The sequence below is a fragment of the Drosophila nasuta genome, chromosome 2R, assembly GCF_023558535.2.
Source record: "Drosophila nasuta strain 15112-1781.00 chromosome 2R, ASM2355853v1, whole genome shotgun sequence".
Lineage (NCBI taxonomy): Eukaryota > Metazoa > Arthropoda > Insecta > Diptera > Drosophilidae > Drosophila > Drosophila nasuta.
Genome location: NC_083456.1, coordinates 16,567,803 through 16,589,791, shown reverse-complemented (window position 1 = coordinate 16,589,791; position 21,989 = coordinate 16,567,803). Strand labels below are relative to the sequence as shown.

The following is a 21,989-nucleotide window of genomic DNA, read 5'->3' as shown; positions in this document are numbered from 1 at the left end:
ATATGTTTTTTTTTTTGCCTCTTCTTCCTCTTCTTGCATAGTATAATGATTATTACACGCTTGACTTTAATTACACTGAGAGAACGCACATACTATTAACATTTACTTAAGCCTCGACTCTGTGTTTGATGTTTATTTGAAGTTATTGCAATTCCAGAATTGACAGATATTATAAAGATTTGCATGGATGTCTATGTTATACCCTGAATCCAAATGAGAATGTCGAGATAGTTTGTTGTATTATTCTTTTTGAAATATGCTTTAAACTAAAATACTTTGAGACTTGCTTGCTGAAGAAATGAAAATCACATACTGTAAGGCAAGGTAAAAAAAGCAGTTAGGAATTTTTGTAGAGGGCATTTGCAAGTCGATCAAGTCTGAGTTAAGATTGCAAGTTATGTAACTTGACTGCGATGATTTGTGATGCAACTTTACGTGCAAATGGCTGTAAGCAGTTTAACAAGTTTTCATTAGCTATTCTTGGTATTCTATATTCATATTGTTGCTATTATTGCTGTACACACACGCACATACACACACAACAAACACATTTAACAATTACTTATTCTCTATATATAGCATTTTTCGTAATTTCATTACATTGTCAATAATCTAAGCTGTAGTTAAACTTTTGGACATTTACGAGCGTATTTGGCTTTCTCTTGAATATGATATATTGTTTTTCTTTTTTTTCTTTTTGCTTTGCTAAATACATTCAACATTAACAGTTACACACACAAATCCATTTAGATGGTAAGTAAGTACATATTGTACATTCATTAATGACTACTACTGTTTTTTAGATCGTACAATTCTAATTTCGGAATGAACAAAGTGTCGAATGCAATGAAATTAATCAGTCATTAAAGTGTTTACACAGTGTTTGTGGGCAAAAGTTGATCAGTTTATCGTCTGGAATAGAGAGAGAGCTTATCATCATTATCAGCGCTGGTGGATAGACTTTTGCCGATGACTGTGACTGTGTGATCAATTTACTGTATGGTGGAGTATACCGAGCTGCCATAACTTAATTATTTGCCTTTTTATTTACGCTAAATATTTAATTTATTTATAACTGAAAGTCACATGCTCTGTCTGTCAATTCACAAGCCAATTTGTTGCTAAACCAACTAACAATACATCGCATGTTGTTGGTGTTGTTGTTGTTGTTGTTGTTACTGTTATTATTATTGTTAGCCAGCTGAGTTAAGAAATATATAGTACACACACACAAGTCTGTGACGTGAATGGTTTACGTACTTTCAATCAGCGTCAATATATTAACTGCATATTGCCATTAGTTGTGACTCACTACTTTGTACTGATAGTACGAATAGATACTTTACGCATTTGCCTCACGCTTTGCAGATTATATTAATAGATCTATTTTTAGTGGCTTTCAACTGAAGTGTACTCTGAGCTCTATTGTGAAAGCCTGCGGCAAGTACAAACACCTTGAACACTTGTGGCAACAATTAACGATCAATGCATTTAAATGTATTTACTTTACTCTTTCATTATGTCCGGTATTAATTAGAAATATGCAATAGAGTAGCTGATGAGCAAACAATGACATCATTGGCCCTATACTTTCCGTTCTTTTGATTGCTAAAATCTACTTTGATCTATTTCGATTGATGTGAATAAAAAAACCGAAAGATTCTTTTAAATGTGGAATTACTTCAACATTAAATTTGGCTGGCATCCAAATAATAATTCTTTATCGAAAATTGTATTAATAAATTCGTATTTGCTGGACGCTAATTAAAGCCAATTATATTTGGAAATTGGTAATGGCAAATGCATGTTAATGTCAAGTACAAGGCCAAGTGTATTCCTCTCTATCCCCCTTTTAGATATTCTCATCGATTTCACGTTTGGATTTCAAAAATTGATTGTGCTGAGAACACGCGAATTCGGTGGCATTTCGTGGGCGTTTCCATGTTTAATCAAAGTGTCAAAGTTAAATAAAATAAATATTGTCATATACTAAAAGACGGCGCAGACAGAAAGACAGACAGAAGCTCATTTGTCTATTGGATTGAGCCCTTAAGCTGGCGCTTTAGATAATGACTATGATTCGCAAAACAGTGCTCGCTATATGTTTGCGTACACACTAAGTACATGGTACATACTAAGTATACAATGTATACATAGATATATAGTATGTAGTATAGAAGTATATTGCAACAATTTGATATTTAAGGCAAACAAAGCGAACTTGATAAGCTGCTCGGTGTAAATAATTGCTTTGTTTTCTCAGACAGTCGAAAATGAAAGTTAGTAGAAAAAACCGAAAACGAAAACGACAGCGACAGCGAAAAGAAAAGAGACGAAACAATCTTAATAATTTATTTTGCTTGTTTTGGTTTTAGTTTCGTTTTATTTATTTTTTTTTTGGTTTTTTGGTTTTTGTTTGCTTTGGTGCTTGTAATCTAAATGCAAAGTCAAAGCGCGCTTGGATAAGATTGTCAGGGCAATGCTAAATCAATATAAATATAAATATAAAATTTATATGAAAATAGTATAGAGATTTGTTGTTGATAATCGTAGAGATATGTCAGGCCAACAAAAAGTTCTGGCAGTTTGCAATTCGAGTGGAATAACTAAACAGAGTAAACGTAATTTAGCTGCTACACAGCGAGCGAGTGATTGTTGTTGTTGTCGATAGAATAGAATCGAATAGAATAAATAGGTAATTACTTAGCGTCTAATATACGATCCATTATGGTATTTGAGCGCTAACTAGACTTACTACAACAATTAACTAATGCGCTCAAAAATCGCGACGTGCTCAATTGTTATGTAACAGCTTTGTTTTGATGAGACTTCAAGTCACGCTTCTGTATTTACTCGGTATATTATTATACTATATATACTTATTGTGTGGAGGCTACGAGTAGAGTGGCTAATAGACCCAATGGATATGTTAGTCGTACGATTTACGAAATTAGTACGAGCTGAGCACGTGCAGTACACGTGTAGTACTACAATACTATATACATACTATACATTTATTAATATACTATATATGCTACTTACTTACACGTCTAGGCATATAAGAAGACATTCGCGTATCAATAATTCATGGGACATCAAATACACTAGCGTCGTAAATGTTGCATTACTATTTATATACGTATATCAAACATTCAATAACTATGTATATATATATAGTATATCTGTATATAAGTAGTATATCTATATATATGCCATATAAGTATAAACACATTGCACTAAATGCCAATCAAATGTTGCTTGAAATTGCCGGCAATTCTAGGAATTCTTTTCATATACATTCATATATTTAATATCGTTTATAATTTCTTTTGTTTTTTGTTTGCTCAACAATTTCGCTTTAAATTCAACTTGTAAATATTTCAATTATTTATTGTACGTATTCATTTTGTTTTAATTTTTTGGTTTTTTTTTTTTGTTTCATTTTTCATTTTCAATTTTTAATTTGCACATTGATTTCGGCTAATGTATTCTGAAGGCTTCAATTATTTCTGTGGGATTGTCGTGTTCGGTATAGTATTAAATCGTTCTATTCTCTTGTTTTGTTTTGCTTATAGCGTGTGGTCTTACAGTTGGGCGCATAAGATATATAGTAGATAGTAGGTTGTATTATAGCGCTTATTTTTAAGTTGAAGGTACACATAAGAAGCACACATGAGTCGAGCATCAAGTGGGATGAAGATGTCAGTAGTCTGTAGTTGGATTTGATACGTTACGTTGCTTGCTTAATTTGTGTACAGTGGATGCAGCTGCTGCTGCTCCTGGGCGGTCATTGTGGGCGTGACAGAGCCATATGGACGCCCCCGCATCACATTCATGTGTATCTCCGACGAGGCCGTCGAGTTCATATACGCTGGCAGATCAGCCGAGCCATTCCTGGCGCCATTATCCCCCCTCCGATGGCCAGTCCCTCCTCTGCCGTTGCCATTCCTTCCAGCGCCGTCGCCGCCGCCGCCGCCGCCTCCAAATGCTCGAATGCTGGCGCGACAATTGATGAACGCATAGGGACAGCAGCTCTGCAAAAGACACGCACACACGCACAGAGACATAGAGATAGAGAAAGATAGAAAGAAATGAAATGAGTGCAAATAGGCTGAGAATATCATTTAGAAACTGTTTATTACATACTCAAAGGTTAGGCATATTTAAACGACGTCGGGGACAGAGAGACAGAGACAGAGAGAGAGCGAGACAGGGAGACAGACAGCGAGCGAGCGAGTAAATATTGTTATATGTTGTAGTAGATAAGAGAGACAAAAAGACAAAGTGTATGACACACAGTCAGAATTCGGGTAAAGCAGCGCCTAAGTGTGTGTGTGTGTGTGTGGAACGTGTCTCTGCCATGCCGGAGCAAGGAAAGAATAAAAATGAAATTCCAAACGAAATAAAAGGCCGCATTCATTATACACAAATGAAAAAAACAAATGGTCCAGCATTGTCTGAATATGTGTGTGTGTGTGTGTGTGATAGTGTGTGTTAAAGAGTTGTGTGCAAAATGAGAAACTTGTGGAACAAAACAGCTCAGAAAAAAGGGAAAACATAAAAAAGCAAACTAAAAAAATATGTATGCACATTTGCAAGTGTTTCTTGTTGCTGTTGCTGTTTGTAACAGGTGCTGTTGTTGGTTTACCATAAATAGAGCAACGGGTTATGTGTGTGTGTGTGACTACATATACTCATTCATATACATACATATGTATAACATACTTATAGAAGCGAAAGCTTTTCAATTTGAATATTACATTTCTGTTTTTTAGTTTTTGTATTCTTTTTTTTTTGGTGTGTGTGGCATTCTTTAGCATGGACTTTAGCATTTGTTGGACGTTAAGCAACGTATCAGTAAGGCAAACGCCATCTGTGCATGGAAAAGATGTAGATGAGATTAAAGATAGTAGATAGCAAAGAAAAGAGAGAGAGAGAGCGAGTTAGAGCAACCAATTGAGATGATATTCATACGAGACAGGGACACAGCATAAATACATAAGTATATATATATATATATAGTATGACTATAGACAGACAAGAGAGCAAGAGTTCAAATGTATACGAAAATGTTGATTTACAGCAAGTATATGAGAGAGAGAGCTGAGAGGCAGGCAGAGCGTGCAGAGAATTCAGCAGGCAATTCAATATATTGATATATTTTTCATTTCAGTTTTCATTTATTTTTTTTTTGTGGCAGCAATGAGAATCGTGACATTTGGCAGGCAATAGCTGTAGGAGAGTTGCAATTGCAATTCAGTTAGCGCAGTCAGCTGATAAGTATGCTACACTTTATGTGGCTTGCTGTTTACTTTTTTTGTTTTGTATCTACTTTCGGCTACAATGCATTGTATATGGCTACAAAATGGAGCACTAGTTGCCCCATGCAGAGAGAGCGGCGAAGTAAACTCATACTATAGTTGTTAACTCATATTGTATATATAGCTACCAGGATATGCATTGCCTCTGTTGTTGCCGTTGCCTTTGCCGTTGCCGTTGCCGTTGCTGTTGCTGTTGCAGTTAGCGTTGCTGTTGTTGCTTCCCTTGTTGCAGCAGCTGCTTTCAACTAAGTCTAGGCGAGAGTCGGACACGGCCATTCAAATGCGATTTCGATTCAGTTTCAGCAATATTTTGTATTGATCAAAGGGCTTACATAATAAATTACGCTTACCCCCCCCTTCGAAAGTACTTGGTAACCAATACCAAATGCGCCCCCACATCACATTGAACTCACCTTGAGCGTTTTCTTGAATGCGGCCCTGAAATCGCGATTGAAGTATGCATAAATAATTGGATTAAGCGCCGAGTTAAAGTAACCAATCCAGAACAGTATGCCGACAACGATTCGCGGCGTCTTGCAGCTGTCGCACAGCGTAAATGTGATGTACCTGTTGTGGATGAATGAAATAAGAAGGCACATCTTCAATACTTTCGCCCAAAATTAATTGCAAAATTCTCTCAAGCACACCTACCAGAGGAAGAAGGGCAGCCAGCAGAGCAGAAAGGCGCTCATTATGATGCCCAATGTGCGGGCTGCTTTCCGTTCGCGCCGCATTGTCGTTATGGCCGACTGCTCCACTTGTATGCTTGGCCGCGGCTTGGGTATTTGGCTAATCTGCAGATGCTTCTCCAGCAGCAGGGCGGCCACTTTAGACCTGTGTGTATGTGTATGTGTGCGTTGTGTAAGTAATTAGCGTTAATTGCGCGCTCAGCTCAGCACACACAAATTAATTGCGTTTAAGCGTTTTACCTGTAGACCAAACGCTCCTGTCGATCCGCCTCCTGGTAAATGCGATAATACATGGACAACATGACGATGCCTGGTATCCAAAAGCTCATCGATGAGCTGACAATGGCATACGCTTTGTTCACTTTGAATTCGCATATCTGGAAATTCAATTAAATGTGATTAGATACAAGTATATAGCGCAATTGACCGCACGAATGCCTTCAAACACACACACACACATACAATAGTTGCAAATTGATATTCAAATGTCGAAATCATGCAAAGAGACTGACTGTAATTTAGTGAAATAAATCAGAACAATGATAGTTAAACGTTCGCAATAAATGGATGTTAGTGGTGATGGACGTGGTGGGAGCTTTAATGGCCAACACAAGCCATAAATGGCCATAAGTGGTAATATGCAAAATGCACTCAATTAGCTGACACGAACAATGGCAAATTTGTGTGCGGTGTGTAACTGCAATAGCAGTTGCAATTGCAATTGCAATTGCAATTGGCAACGCTGCGTATGCGTAATGCGATTATGGCACTCAAGTGAAAGCAATAAAAAAGCCAACGCAATTACTGCATACATTAAACTGATGATGCAAAGGCAAAGTCAGTGCCAATGTCAGTCAGTCAGTGGCATTTGGTCAGAAGTGTGTGGCATTCACTCTCTCACTCAAGGCAAAAATCCCTCAAGGCCATCTAATCTGATTTATGCGAAAGCGAGAGTGAGCGAGAGAGAGACAGTTGACAAGACGCCGCCGCCGACGCGGTTATTAACAATAAAAGGAGCTAGGGGAACAACAACAACAACAACAATAACAACGACAGCGACAACAACAAATTAAACTAATTAAAGTCCTACTTGAATGCTAATGTATGCAAAGGGCTTTCAATGAGTTGGCGCTTTGTGTGCAAAGGCGAAAATTATGCACAGGCGGCGCAGGCACCGCAAAACGCAAACGCAAATATAATTACATTTATTAATACATCAGCAAGCAGTTGTTGTATTTGTACGAGTATTTGTGTTTGAATTTCTATTTCTGTGAGTGAGTGTGGCAACAGTTGTTAGGCAGCAGCCAACAGCAGCAGCTGTTTAAGCCTGTCTGCTTTACTGCCTGACTGCCTGCCTGCCGGCTGCCTTGGCAACTTGGCCAATACTTGAGAACGTGCTCATGCTGCAAAACTGGCCAATATAGCAGACCAATAAATATGCTAGCTGTCGAGCCTGTCGACTCGAAAGGCGTAAAAATACTCTAGACGCCAATGGCACACACACTCTGCACACACACTCTTACACACACTGCACACATAAATCAATTTTGTGTTGGAGCGTGCTGAGAGCTTGTATTAAAGTCATTGGACATTGATAGAATTTATTGCATACCTAGCTGCAAACAACATATGGCAGCAGGCAAAGTTGCACTCAGTGCAACAAAATTTAGAAATTCTGATGCCAGAAAATTGAAAAAGAAAACTAGTAAGCAAGCTACATATGCGTGTGTTCGACTCAAAACACTGCGAAAATATACAAAACGAAATTATTGAAATATACCGAAAGCTGCATTATCTTTAAAATACACTAAATTAATATGCCGATAAAATATTAAAATATTCCAAAAGCAATACTTGGTTTATCAATATACTTTATTCAAAATATTACCAAATCAATTAAAATGCGGCAGACGTAGTCTGATTCCGGCATATAAAATTATTTTTTAAATAAATTGAACTAAATATTTACAAATGAAAAACTTCAGTTATTATTGTGTGCATCGAGACTCTAGCTGTAACATTATGCTTAGTTAATCTGCGTGCAATAATAACAAGTAATGTCCAAAAAGTTTGTATCTCTGAAAGTATCTACAATCTAGGTGTTCATTCTGTTGGCACAAAGTTATAATACCTTTCTTCTCTATGAGTGCGACTAGAAACTACTACAGAGGCAAGAGCATTAGGCAACTTACATGCGGATTTGATTTGAGATATTTCCAGTTCTCGTTGGTCGTATACCAGCCAGAGCAGATGGGCAGAAAGGAGAGCAGTGCAGGCGATAACCAGACCAACAGCAGCATGATAAACACACGACGATGCGTCATTATCAGTGGGTAGTCAAGTGGCTGCACTATAGCATAGTATCTGCAAAAGATGAGAGAGAGGAAAGAGTTGCAGTTGTTTGTTTCACTTGAGAGCTGTAAAAGAGTTTCACCTGTCCACCGATATGCAACATAGATGCATTATGCTGGCTGTGGAGAAGTAAACATCAAAGCTGTTCCATATATCGCACATGAGCGAACCGAACATCCATCTGCCAGATATCTCGACGGAAGCATTAAATGTCATCGCACAGAGAGCGACCAGCATGTCGGCCACCGCCAGTGAAACCACAAAATAGTTGGTAATGATGCTGCAAAATACAGACAGATAAACAAGTGTAAGCAACCCAAGTTGAAATACAATAAATACAACGCTTAGTCTTAACTCAGAAAGTCGCAGGAAAATGTGCAAAAGTTTTCGGCAAGTCGAGTTTTGTAACAAATGCAGCTTATCTCTTTTACTTTCCTTGCATACGCATTACGCATACGCAGCATGTGACAGCCGTTTGGTAAGTAGATTTCATGCTTTAATGACTTAATTGTTAATTAACTTAATATCGCCGTGTAGCAACAAGCAACGGTGCGGCAACAGCTGTAACAATGGCAACAAGCGTCACTGCTGCATGCCTAAACTCAATTAAGAGCACACGGCGTATGCGTAATGTCGAAAACTGATTGCAGCTTTAATTTGGCGAAAACTTTAAACAGACAGCCTGGCAATTACATTTTCATATTTCACTTCACTTTACACTCTAGGCCAATGAACCAGGCACAAGCCAAAAAAAAAAAAAAAAACGAAATAAAACGGAGAAACCCCAACAGCTCCCTTGAGCCAGCCATCAGTCGGTCCTTTCTCCAAACAAACTTAATTACAACCAACAGAAAACCAGCCACAGTTGGCGAAAAGCAGGCAGGCGGGGGGAGGGTAGGCGGACAACTGATGTCTGGGTAAGCTTTAACTACCGCAAAAGTGCACAAGGCACAAGGCAAAATACCAACAGCGCAAACAGAATGAATGGCCTGACAAGAAAAAGCAGCCAACTTTCGTTGGCCAGCTTTTGCCGAACTGAACTGATGAACAGATACCCTTTAAATATAGCAAATAAATACTTGCGCATCGAGGAAACAGTTGTCAAGCTTGATGAAGATAAGAGAGAGAGAGAGAGAGATGTGCATAAAGTTTTTATGGATTTGGCGGATGTCGCTATCAATTCATTACAAACTTCTTCATGCGATTGTCAGGCACATTCTTCACTCTTTTTTTTTGTGTTGAGCGGATAGACAGAGCATATTTTTGGGGCGTCGCTTTAAAGCCGATTAAAATGTGTGTGTGTGTGCAGTGGGAGAGAAGAGTTAAAAGGATGCCGTCGATGCTGATAGGTGACAAGTTTAATTAGATTTATGAGTTGACAGTTCTTCTCATTCCCCCATCTTGAAACCAAGTCGAAGCAATCAGGCTTAAAGCATAAGCGTTAAAGAAAAGTTAACTACAAAATATGAAAACTTTGGGAAATATAATAAGGCAGCACATACATACATATACCATCTGAACTTTGCGCCCTGTATTATATTTGAGAGCATTAAACAAAACTTTTCTTTAGCTGCAGCATAATTTTGTATGGCAAAGTTTGTTTAATTAACAGGCAAGAACTAGGCAGACAGTCGATCCACTGACCAGGTCCTGTTAGTGTGCTACTTTAGTTGCCGTGTGCACACTTTTATGGCCCTTGTAATGTGGCCCGGTTAAATGAGGCCTAAATTATCGCACGACTATTTGCTTTATGTGAGCGCAGTTGCCGCAGCACATCTGGATGGATGTGTGATGTGAGGCACGGAGTAGGCCTAAGTACGAATGCATGTTAAGCATAATTAGGCTTAATTTGCCATAATGATTTAAACTGCGCAACGAGGCAAAACAGTTGAAATGGGGCTGCAGCCAGATAAAAATGCTGCCTGGCAATAGACAGCAGAAGCCGCATTCAAATTGCCCAGTCCCAGCCCCAGCTCCAGGTTCAGCTTTAGCTTTACCTTCAGCTTCAGCTGAGTTAAATGAGCCTCACAAATGTCAGATGCTTGTCTGCCACGTCGTTTTTTTTTCCTACCTGTGTTGCCAAGGCGACGCAATCATTTTCTTGGGGCTTGCTTTAAGAGTTTATGCCTTGACATTGAATGCCTCAGGCATGTCAGGTAAGTGGGCGTGTCGCCGCCCTTTTGAGGCGGGTTTTATGCTGGTTAAATGCCAAACAATGTGCCAGTGAAGCACATGAAACACGTACAAAATTATGGCAAAAATACAAGAAGAGCAAAACTCTCTTCTAGAGCCACAGAAAGACACCTAGCCAAAGGTGTGCACAACGCGTATGTATTATGTATTTTGACAAATTTATATGGTTTGTGCTCGTAAATGAAATACCACGCAGCGTCTGTTGGCTCTGTGCTATATCACTTTATGTTTGCCCACACAATATTTTGATGTGAACGCGTTTTCTTGTTATTAACATATTCGATGTAATTACGCACGTTTCTGACATTTGACAGTGCCACCTAAAAGTATGCTTCTAATACCAATGGGGGGTCAGCCAGCAACAAAAAAAAAAATTAAAGCGCCACTCCTTATGGATACACGGCGTTGGAGGTGCGATAACGAGCAATGCCTTTGGCACGCAAATTGGCCAAAAATATGATAAATGATGACAAAGTAATGGCGCACAGGATTAACGCGCCCATAGCCCGCCAGCAATGTCCTTGACTGCGCAACATCATTCTAGCTAACAATTCAATAACACAACATAAAACAAGTAAGAACGCTACAGTGATCGACTTTGAGATACTCGCTAGCTGTTTTCAGTAAATGCAGAACAGCGCGGTATTATTCTTAAAATAAAAAGAAATATACCGAAATGTACATTTGGTATATCGATATATTACTATATTCCATAGAGTCAATGCATTATAATAATGCATTGAATCGTTAAAATATCCTATATTTGAGATAATAAAACAAAACTGAAATCATAAGTGTTAAATTAAATTATATCTAACCTTTTTTTTTAACAAATGTTTGATATCTCGACATATTACTACAATTATAAAGTACCAAATATACCAGATAATGCTATATAAAATGAATTCTTGAATAACTTTTAAGATTTCTATCTGAGCGCAAACAAATATTCAAGAATCTTCAGAATGGCGGTAGTCTAAACAGGCTATATCGTCTCTCCTTCTAAATATAAGAATATACTTTATGGTGTAAGAGAAGGCTCCTTGTGCGTGTTGCATTTACCGCCAGCACAAAGTTGTAATACCCTTCTACCCTATGGGTAGCAGGTATAAAAAAAGCTAGACAATTGCGTCGCAAGCAAAACTCAAGTATGCTTTTTGCCTTGTGGACTCACCGCAACTTTCTGTGCCGCATAACGGACACAATCACCAGCATGTTGCCCAGTATGGCGGCCAGTATGATGAAACCTATAATGAAACACTTGACGATGACAAATGTTAAATGCCCGCTGCCTGCTTCAGCTGCCGCCGCCGCCGCTGCCGCTGTCGATGTGCTGCCATTATCCTGGCCAAAGCTTAAGTTATCCAATGGCAAGGAACCGCTGTTGCTGCTGCTGCCATCGACATCGATAAGTCCATCGGCAACGAAATTCAAATAATTCGCATGTGACGCCGCCGTTGCCGTGGCCGAGGCAGATGCCTCAAGGAGCAGTGGCATGTAGACGGCATGCGAGTTGTGTGACTCTGCATCCTTTGTTGCCAACAGCCTTGTTGTTGCCCCATTGTTGTTGCCAGTCTCAAACATGGTTCGTGCCGCAGTTGTTGCTGTTGCTGTTAGTTTGCGCATAAAAGTCATTGTGGTTGTTGCATGTGTGTGTGTGTGGCACAAAGTTAGTCCTTGAATCGAATGCAATTATTGGCTTGCCACTCGCTGCTGCTGCTGCCGCTGCCGCTGCAGTTGAATACTCGTAGTTGTTCTACAGCATAGTTAGAGGAACATGCTGCACGCAGGGGCATGCTGCTTTGGCTACTGTAATTGTTGTTGTCAGTTGTCGTTGTCGTTGTTCCTCCTATTGCTGTTGCTTTTGCTGTTGCGGTTGCCTTTGTTGTTGACTGTTATTATGGCCATTAGTATGGCAGTCGCTTTGCCAAGTCTGCAATTGAAAAGATAAACGATTTATTAGTGCTCATATTTCATTTTATTGCCGCATTGTGTGAGTATCATCATTCGATTTGTATCAATTTGCCATTTGTTTGTGCCACAACCATTTGTCTAACATCTGTTTTCCCCCCACTCTCTCTCTCTCTCTCTCTCTCTCGCTTTCCTTCTTTTGCGGCCCGCCACAATTCGCGGAACGTAACATGTAAATGTAAACCAGCCCATAAACACCTAGCGCCTTTGATGGCATTGTACAAATTGTTTAACCTCAGGCGGTTGGCTACCCAAAAATTCCACATTGTAGAGCACAAAAGCCGTCGCTGAGCCTTTGGCTGACAACTCGCTGCCAATGGAAATTGCTACTACCTACGCCAAAAGCTCTCAAGTTGCCCCCGCCGTCAGCCTAATCCCACTCAGCCAAGGCAGCCAAGGCAGCCAAGTCAGCTCAACTCAATTGGTTTAATTTGCCATAAATAGCGTCAATGTGTCTGCTGCGAGCGAAATTCTCTTTTGGCGCCAGCAAACGCGACAGAATACGCTTTCCTTTCTACTTTCCTTTCGAAAGGCAGACAGACTGTTGCCTGTCAATATTTTATCCTTATCCCAAGTTCCCTTTACACTTATCCCTATTCTTATCATTAGCGCATGTCGAATTTCAAATTATCTATGTACTCAGTGAGATAGATTTGCCATCGACTTGTAATCTAGCGAAGCTAACAAATGTCCCAATTGATGTTCTTATTTACCGATGTCAATGAGTGTGAGGGATGTTGTCTTTGATTTACTTCCGGTTATACAAATATTTGTGGCTTCAACTTGTAAGTTTCCCACATGAGAGTCTAACCCACAAAATAAAAGGCCTTTGGGAATGTTGAAAATGTCTATGTGTGTATTATGTATGTGTGTGTGTGGCATTTTGGGTGTAGCTTTAGGTAAATTTATTTCATGTCGACACGCACTCTGAAAAACGCAAGCACGCTTTTCATTTCCCATTTCCAACACAACAGCTCGACACAACTTTAAATCAATAATAAAATTTGTGGGAATACAACAACGTGGAAAAAAATGAAAGAAACCAAGAAGAATATTCTTGAAATCTGTCATGCTCTGCTCTGCTGCTTCGCCAAGTGCTTTTGTCAAACGCATTGACAATGCTTCACACAACAGCAACGGCAACAGCGGCAACAACAATGTCGACAACACCAACAAAATAATAGCTGCAGCTGCCTCACAAGTGCTCTAGGAGTAGACAGCGGGAATATGTATGAAGTCAATTGAGATTTGTTGCCCATCTGCTGTTCGCAGCCACAATACTCGTCCATCAGCACGAGTTTCCCAGGTAAGAGGACATCTGCAACCTCAGCCCAACTCACTGTTGTTGTTTGCAATTCCCAACTCTCAGCTCCCGCTTGAAGTCCAGATTGTTGCTTGCGACTTGCGCGCTTCACGCTTTTCCTTTTCCTTTTCCTTTTCCAGTTTTTTTCATTTCGTGCCGTCGTGTTCTTTTTCGTCCTTTTCTGTGTCCGTTGCTTTTCTTTTCTTTGCGACTTTTATTTGTTGTTAAAGTATCTGGGATTTGGCTGCGCTTGTTTGCTTTTGGGCTTCATTCAGTCTCTGCAAGAAGGCCGTTGCACAGTGAAGCAAAGATATCACATTAAGTTGCCTGCTTTCCCAGCACATTCCTTCCAACTTCCGAAAATATTTCCTAAGTATTTTTATGTGCGCTATCTTTAGCACACTGTGCCACCGTCGGGACTGCGAGAGTGTGGGAGTGTTGAATCGAAAGTTAGCTGGTCTGGTGGGTCAGTGGGTCGTTCACACGACGCTCCATTCATATTGTGACGGGCTGTGATTCATTTCGTTTCATTCGGGGCTCTCTCGCCTGGCCATTGCTGAGGTGCAATGGAGAATGATTCGCTGACTGCCCGACTCACTCACTGACTGACTGGCTGGCTGGCTGGGCAGGTAGTCAACCTGCGTCAGCGGCATCTCGAGCGTCTCGGATATTCTTTCTCTTGTTGGCTTATAAGTTATTTATTCGTACTTATTCTTGCTTATTTGAATTTGCCGGTGTTTATTTACAGCTGGGCATTGGGGAGAGCGCAGAGCCAAGAGCTACTCGTATTTGCTTTGAATGGCAAACCCAAGAAAAATTCCCAAACCGCAAAAAACTTATACACACATTCTCAGGCTGAAGCACTAAAGACATATTTATATAAGACCAGCGATTCATTGTTTGTTGTACTTGATTCGGAGGTCACTTATTATTGGCCTTTAATTACTTTCTTTAACGAAATCTTCTTTATTTTCTGCAGCTTTTAATTAAGTTTTTATTTATGCTACCCAAAAAAAAAAGAAAGAAAGAAAGAAAAAGAAATTCTGACCGATTTCTAATTTCTTCTTATGCTAATTGATTTTCCATTCAAAGTTGGGTTTAGCTAAAGCAGTTTGGGTCATTTATCAGAAGAGCATTAATGAGCTTGAGCATGGGAAGGGACACATAAATATTGCTTGGGTCTTTGTCCAGATGCGAATTAATTGAGTGCTAAAAATGCCAGCGACAGAAAATGGGAGCGAGAGAGAGAGAGGGAGAGATGTATAAAGCGGAAGGCAGATGCTAAGATAAAAGGACGCACAGAAGGACGACAAATGAAATCAAGCGAACATTCTTGCTCAGCAGACAGCAAATCGAACCCAAAAGCGTAAACAAATCGAATGCCAACGAATCGAAACTAATTGGGCGACTCCAAATATGCAAAAAGATAAAGCGGCTGCGGTCAGCCACAGCAGCAAACGAGGCGAGCAGAGAATGGGGAGAAAACAAGAGCTGGGAAAATGTTGCAACCTTCAAGGGGAAGGGGGATCTCTGTCCCCCTAGCCAATCCCAGTGACCTTGTCGTACAATCAGCTGTCAGAGCGGAAGTAGCAGTTCAATTATTCATCCACTCCTTGATCCCAACACGCTCTGTTTTTTTCAATCTCTCTCTATTCTTTTCTTTGCCTTGAGTTGATTATGACGAGGCGGCATGCAACATTAAAATGCCGCACGCATACACAGTACATATTACATATTACGTATACGTAGTGTGTGTGGCAAATAACTGACCAAAAGAGCAACTGGCAGCTGGACAGCCATCTTCTTAGCCTCGAGCATTTACATTTTAAATTGCGGCAACACGATTATTTGCATTGCCTGCAAAATGGCCTCAAATACGCGCTACAAATTTGTGAATAGCATTTTTTGTACACAATTTGAATATAGTTTGCATAACACACACACACACACACACACACACACACACACACACACACACACACACACACACACACACACACACACACACACACACACACACACACACACACACACACACACACACACACACACACACACACACTCTTAAATGCCACGAAAGCAGAGAGCAGAGCAAAATGTTATGGCTTGCATTTTTGCGGCTTTTCACATTTGGCTGACGGCAACAAAAACAGCAATAGCAACAGTAACAGCCACGGCAAGAGCAACTTCTGCGGTTCTAGCTGCGCTTGTCGATGTGGATGACAACGCGTAACGAGGGCACACAATTTTATTGCATAATTTAAGCTCGGGATCAACGGGGATGAGAGCATATGCCGAAAATAGAAGCTCGCTTACCTTGGACGTAAAAACAAACCAAACTCGTAAATGCAAATGGAAGTGCAAAGTGTCATTTGCAATTAAAATATTTATATTTAGCCAAGAACAAAAGGCATAACAATCACTTGCAAATCTGACCCACTAAGAGCGTTTAATTAGGCCATTGTATAACGCACAACTAATGCCAAAGCTTATGCCAAATTCGGTTGTAATTGGACAGCTCACAATGCTGTTGAATAAAACTGGAATTGCCAGTGTGATAGCAACACAACAAAATGCAAACAAAGAATCACCAATTAGTTGGCAAATCAGTTGAGTTTCGATTTCTGCAGAGAGCGAGAGAGTGAGGGAGAGGGAGGGAGGGAGTCTAAGCCTTTTTAGCCTTTTGCACAGTTTGCATATAAATGTTTATTGAATGAAACGAAAGCAACTTTGTCGCAAACAAATTCCATGTAATTTTATACTCTTTTCGACTGTGACATTTGAACTTGATTCGCATGAATGCGCACACGTGTCGTAGCTTAACAACCATGGTCGAACCTTTAGCCAAAGTTGAAACTGGCTTTCATCCGACGGCCAAACCCTCAAATTAGGAGTCCACATTGCCCACGACGAGTTTCTTTCCAAAAAGTTCTACAAAAATATATATTCGCAAAAAAATCACGTAATGCAGGTGTGCTTATCTGATAAATACTCTGTGGACAATTCTAAGATAAAATTCGTATCTTATTTATTCAATTTTGATTTACCACAAAGCACATAAATAATATTTACAATATTGAGTTTTTATATTCTAAACTTATTAGGTTATTCTTAATACATTCACTAAAAAAACAAGTAACACTGATGTGCTTATGTGATAAATGCTCTGTGGAGAGTTCTACGATACAATTTTTTTTTTATATGTACTAAATAAAGTGTTTAATAGCATAAAGTTATTAAATTATTTCTAACATATTTGGAAAAGAATCACGTAAAGCAGTCGTGGAGTGAATTTTTGCTTAAATTCGTATTTCTCTTAATGAAATTTTCATTTATTACAATGCATATAAAAAATTACTGATTTTAGTTTTTAAAAGTATGCAAATTTAAATTCAATTCGTTTTCTTTTAATATTCAAATATTTCTAAAGAATTTTATAGTTAGCATACCCGTTTCTTCATCACTTGTAATGAATAAATTTAGTACCAAATAAACCAATATAAAATCAAAAGAGCAGAGTTTTGTGTTTTGTTTGAAATTTGACTCAATTTAAAAAGAGAGACAGCAAAAAAACTAATAATATAGCTATTAAATCAAGGCTGTCACTCGACACATTAGTTAATTAGAAACTTAATAAATGATACTTGCATTTAAATTAAAGACCCGCATTAAGCAGTGACAAGTGGACAGGTGGCCAAGTGTGCGTTATGCGTTTGTCTGTTTTCCAACTGCTCGTAATGTGAAATGGCGCTTCTGCAATTTTTAATTAATTTCAGTTGTTGCATTCTCCACACACACACATACGAGCACACACATTCGCCTACAACCTTCAACATAACCAGCTTTACGTACATTCTTTCAAAAGGGTTTTGCAGCTTTAGAGATGGATGAGAATTCGTTTAATTTGTTCGTGCATAAAAAAAGGGATTTTCGTGCGAAAAATATGGAGAAAAAAATTGACTTAGTTGCAGACAAATACAGACGAAAAAAAAGTGGCAAGCAGCAGGCTGAAGCCTTTTGTGTGCGACGATGAAACGAGGGCCATCTGCAATCTGCGTCACGTTGCGCATACGCCACGTTGCCTCTTTTTTTTACTTTTTAAATTGCATACTTTTAAGCGCAAAGTTTCCGTGCAAACGCGTAAACTGTTGAATATTTTAGCTTATTTGCAGTTTTTTACGACCCCGCTAAAGGGAGTGTGTGTATTAGTGTGTGTGTGTGTGTGTGTGTTGGTGTGCGGTCAGCGGACACACGTGGCTCAAGGCACGTTATGCTGCAGCTGGTGGTTGTTGTTCGTTCGCTATAATTTATTTGCCAAAAGTAAAAGTGCAAAGAAGTCATGGGCAGGACACTAAGTGAGTGATGTGTTTACACACACACACACACATACAGAAGCACTTGTGCTGTGTGATTGTTGTTCTTTCATATGCAAATGTTTGGTATTGTAGTTTATCGTGCGGACAGCATTGTTGCTACAACACACTTCAGTAGTTTTGCAACAGCACAAAATTTACGCACGAAGCACAAGCTTCATTAAAACAAATTTAAAGCGACACAGGAAATTGTTAACAAAATATCTATGCAGAGAGAAAGTTGCCGAAAACAATGTTGTTGACAAAAATAAACGAGCAAAACGTGTCCTTAACGCTTTAATTGATATACAAGGTGATGCGTTGCGTTGTTGCTGTGTTGTGGGTAGGCGCCTCACAAAATATTTAGCATATTTTTGTTGACAAATTATTTAGGAAACCGACGTCGGGAGAAATGCCGCAAGCCACGCACACACCTGTCCCACACACCTGTCTGCATAAACGTGTGGATGGCCACTATGTAGACAGATGTCCGCAAGGACAACAAAAGCAACAACAACAACAACAACTGGCTGACTAACTGACTCTGAGTCTGACTCTGACTGTGAACAGCCCTGAGCTTGCCCTGCTCATGTGTCTGCCGCAGTGTGTCCGTCGTGTCTTCCGCATGATTTTGTATTTTAAATTATTTCCGAGTGCAGCTTAGCATAGGCTACCAGACATACATACATACTCGTACATACAAACATACATTCATAACATGCCAGCATACAAATTGTATACCTCAAAAGCCGCTGGCTTTTAATGTGAATGTGAATGCGAGTGTGGAATGTGGAAAAAGAGGCAGAGAAAGGCGAGAGCAGAGCATTTTGTTTTAAATGCCAAGCTAACAATAGAAAAGAAGCATCCTTATCAAGGACACAAACAATTGCATGGCGTGGCGTGGCATCGTGGCACCGAGAGCTCGTTGCAAAGGAGAATAGGAGGCAGAGAAGGAAGCAAACTAGTTGCCCATGTTGTTGCTACTATTATGTGGGCGGAGATCTGGCAATGGCAGAGCACACACACACACACAAACACAGACAAAACTGCTTGCAGCACAGGAAAGTACTTTGCCTCAATTGTTGTTACTTTTGTGCTGATTGTTTGGGTGTGAGTGTGTGTGTTCGTGCGTACAAGTGTGTGTGTGTGTGTGCGAGATTGTGTGTACTCAGCTCAGCAGAGGAAGCCGCTCTTAGTACGAGTGGTTGGTTTTTCGCTGCAGACTGACTGCCAAACTGACTTTGCAACCTGTGTGTGTGCAACATACTAAAGTATATACATATATCTACTATATATGGCCCTGCTGGACTGTGGCGCCTATCAGCCGCATGCACCTTTTAGCTTTGACCTTGAGTGGCGGCGCTGCTTAGACGGTCTGCTGCTGTTGCTGCTGTTGCTGCTGCTGCTACTGATTGCACTCGCTGCCCGAAAGTAATACAAATAAGAGCAAACACACGCACACAGAGCTGTGAGACAAACAGAATGCGCAGCTTCATTAGCGTTAATTGATTACATGGCCCAGAGAAGTAAAAAGCGACGACAAAGTTGCCGCGACGACATTGACAAACGAAGCGCAAAATTGTAGACAGACTTTTTGTGGGGAGAACAGGCGAAGGGGCAGGGGCGATGGCGATGGCGGGGCGGATATGCGGTTTGCCGTGGCTGACAAAACTTTTACTCGAGTTGATGCAGTTGAGCTCCAACAAGAGCGCAAGAGCAAGAGCAGCGCAATGCCATCATTACCATGAAATCACGTATACAAGGTCTGAGAAGTGGAGAATTCCTTTCGAGTCAATCACCTAAGTCGGATGACTTTGGCCTTTTCATGCCGTGTGACCTTCGCTTCGCTTCGCTTTCGTTTCGTTTCGAATTGACATTGTTCCTGGGTCGGTCAAAGAGAATGTCAATTGGCATTTGCATTTCACGTATACACATACATACTCACCTACATATCGATTTACATATACAACAACACACGCACACACTCAGAGACGTTGCCCAAATAAGTATGCTACGTTTCGCTGTGACTCCGACTCGACAGACTTCGTCCTTGTTGCCGTTGTTGTTGTTTCTTCCGCAATGGCTTTTTATGGCATCTGCGTAACGCACCCAAGTACACTCGAGTGTGTGAACGTCGGCACATTTTATGGCATTTTGATGCCTAATATGACTGCAATTTTGTACTTATTTTATTTACTCACAAACCCAAGTGAGTGAGCGTATGAATGTCTGATTGCCAACGCCAACTGTCTGCCCTCAATAAGCTTATTCCCCTCCAGCTTGAACTCGAACTCATTTCATTTCTTTACACACTTCTCTCACACTCTGCTTCGGTTGTGCTCATTCCTCGCCATTAGCAGCAATTACGCACTTTACAGAGAATAGAATTTGATTATTCAAGTTCAAGCCTGAATAAATATTTAATTTTCAATTAAAGCACAGTGGCAACTTAAGTGACTGTTTACACAGCCACTTTAATGCCTCACTGACTCTCCAGCTATTTTTATACCCCCACACATTATCGACTTATGCACTTACGTATCAATAAATTCATATTGTATATAGCTCATGATTATATTGAGCGGTCTGCTTTCCTTTTATGGTCAGACCCACGCATCTCGCCCGTAAATATCAAATTTAATAAGCCTAAAATGTTGAGGCATATGTATGTGGGTATATATTTAATATGAAAATGCAGATCAAATGATACGCTCTTGGGTGCCTTTAATGTGCCAGCATATACGAGGAGAAATTTAAAAATAAAAATGCGAATATACATGTCAAATAGCATCCCTTTTAAAGCACATGATTTGTATGCGATGCTAAAAATATGCTTTGCATTTAAAATTAGTTGAGAGCTCTATTTACAACTCCATTCCGAAATATGCATAGCTTGTTGGCTGATTGAAAAAAATGAATTGAGTAGTCCATAAAGTTATGATGCTTTTCTCCCTCCTGCTGTGCATAAACCAGCGCGAAAGTTAAATTCAAAATCAGCCTATATTTTCACGAAGCACGAAGATGATATCTTGCTTTGGTATCAGTGAAGCGTAGCTGGAAGGCATTCACAATATGTAAATGAGAAAGTGCGGGGGTGAAAATTCTGCAAATTTTGTTGACACTTCATTTGTATTTACAAGACGTTTTGCTTCGTTCCCACAAGAAATTCGAGAAGATTCAATAAGTATTCGTAATATTCTTTGCAGACAACTTAATAGGATGACGTGCAGAAGCCAAAAATCGAATTTAATACGAATCTATTGTCCATGACGAGTAAGCAATTTTAAGTTTCGACAAATCGCATTCGCCAATGTCCGTGTCCGTGTCCGTGTCCAGTCTGTGTCTTAGATTGCTACCCTTTTCACAGCCTTGATGAAATATTAAGAAGACAAATATGAAATCCCACATTGAACGCTCGGGTAGATGGAGAACAATTTAACTTTTATTGGTGCTACTGCTGCGTGTATCTGTATAACACATAATGCGATTTGGTCTTCGATTGTCAGCAAAGGTCATACCCAACTTAGTTCCCTTATACCACCTACTGTATCATCAGCCATGTGCCTCGCCCACTTTAAAGACCTTGCAAGGTCTGGCAAGCATATTGAACAGAGAAGAAAGAGAGAGAGAGAGGGAAAGAGCGCTTTGTGCAAAATGCTCGACAGAAAATACATATTTGTTATTTGGCTGACAGGCAAAGGCAGCGGCGAAAGGAAATGCGATGGAAACGGCAACGAGCAAAAGAAAAATCACGAAATTCAAGCTGACAAGAAACAATACACGTACACATAAAGCAACAACAACAGAA

At 39.9% G+C, this 21,989-nt stretch overlaps 1 protein-coding gene across 2 annotated transcripts in view; it reads right to left on the bottom strand.

The window, feature by feature from the left end:
* Positions 1–6: 6 nt before the first annotated feature.
* LOC132784802 (octopamine receptor beta-1R) overlaps positions 7–21,989 on the bottom strand; it is a 28,909-nt gene continuing 6,926 nt past the window's right edge. The window contains exons 2-9 of one of the 2 annotated variants that reach the window (XR_009632285.1): positions 11,730–12,488; positions 8,445–8,642; positions 8,203–8,374; positions 6,251–6,387; positions 5,973–6,155; positions 5,735–5,888; positions 5,450–5,572; positions 3,913–4,034 (exon numbers count right to left, since the gene is read on the bottom strand). Coding sequence is in view for 1 of the 2 variants with exons in the window: in XM_060790661.1 (XP_060646644.1) it covers positions 3,744–4,034; positions 5,735–5,888; positions 5,973–6,155; positions 6,251–6,387; positions 8,203–8,374; positions 8,445–8,642; positions 11,730–12,190 (1,596 nt within the window). In the remaining variant the exon portion in view is untranslated. Of the gene's footprint in view, positions 4,035–5,449; positions 5,573–5,734; positions 5,889–5,972; positions 6,156–6,250; positions 6,388–8,202; positions 8,375–8,444; positions 8,643–11,729; positions 12,489–21,989 lie in introns of both variants that reach the window. The other variant, XM_060790661.1, reaches the window with a different exon arrangement.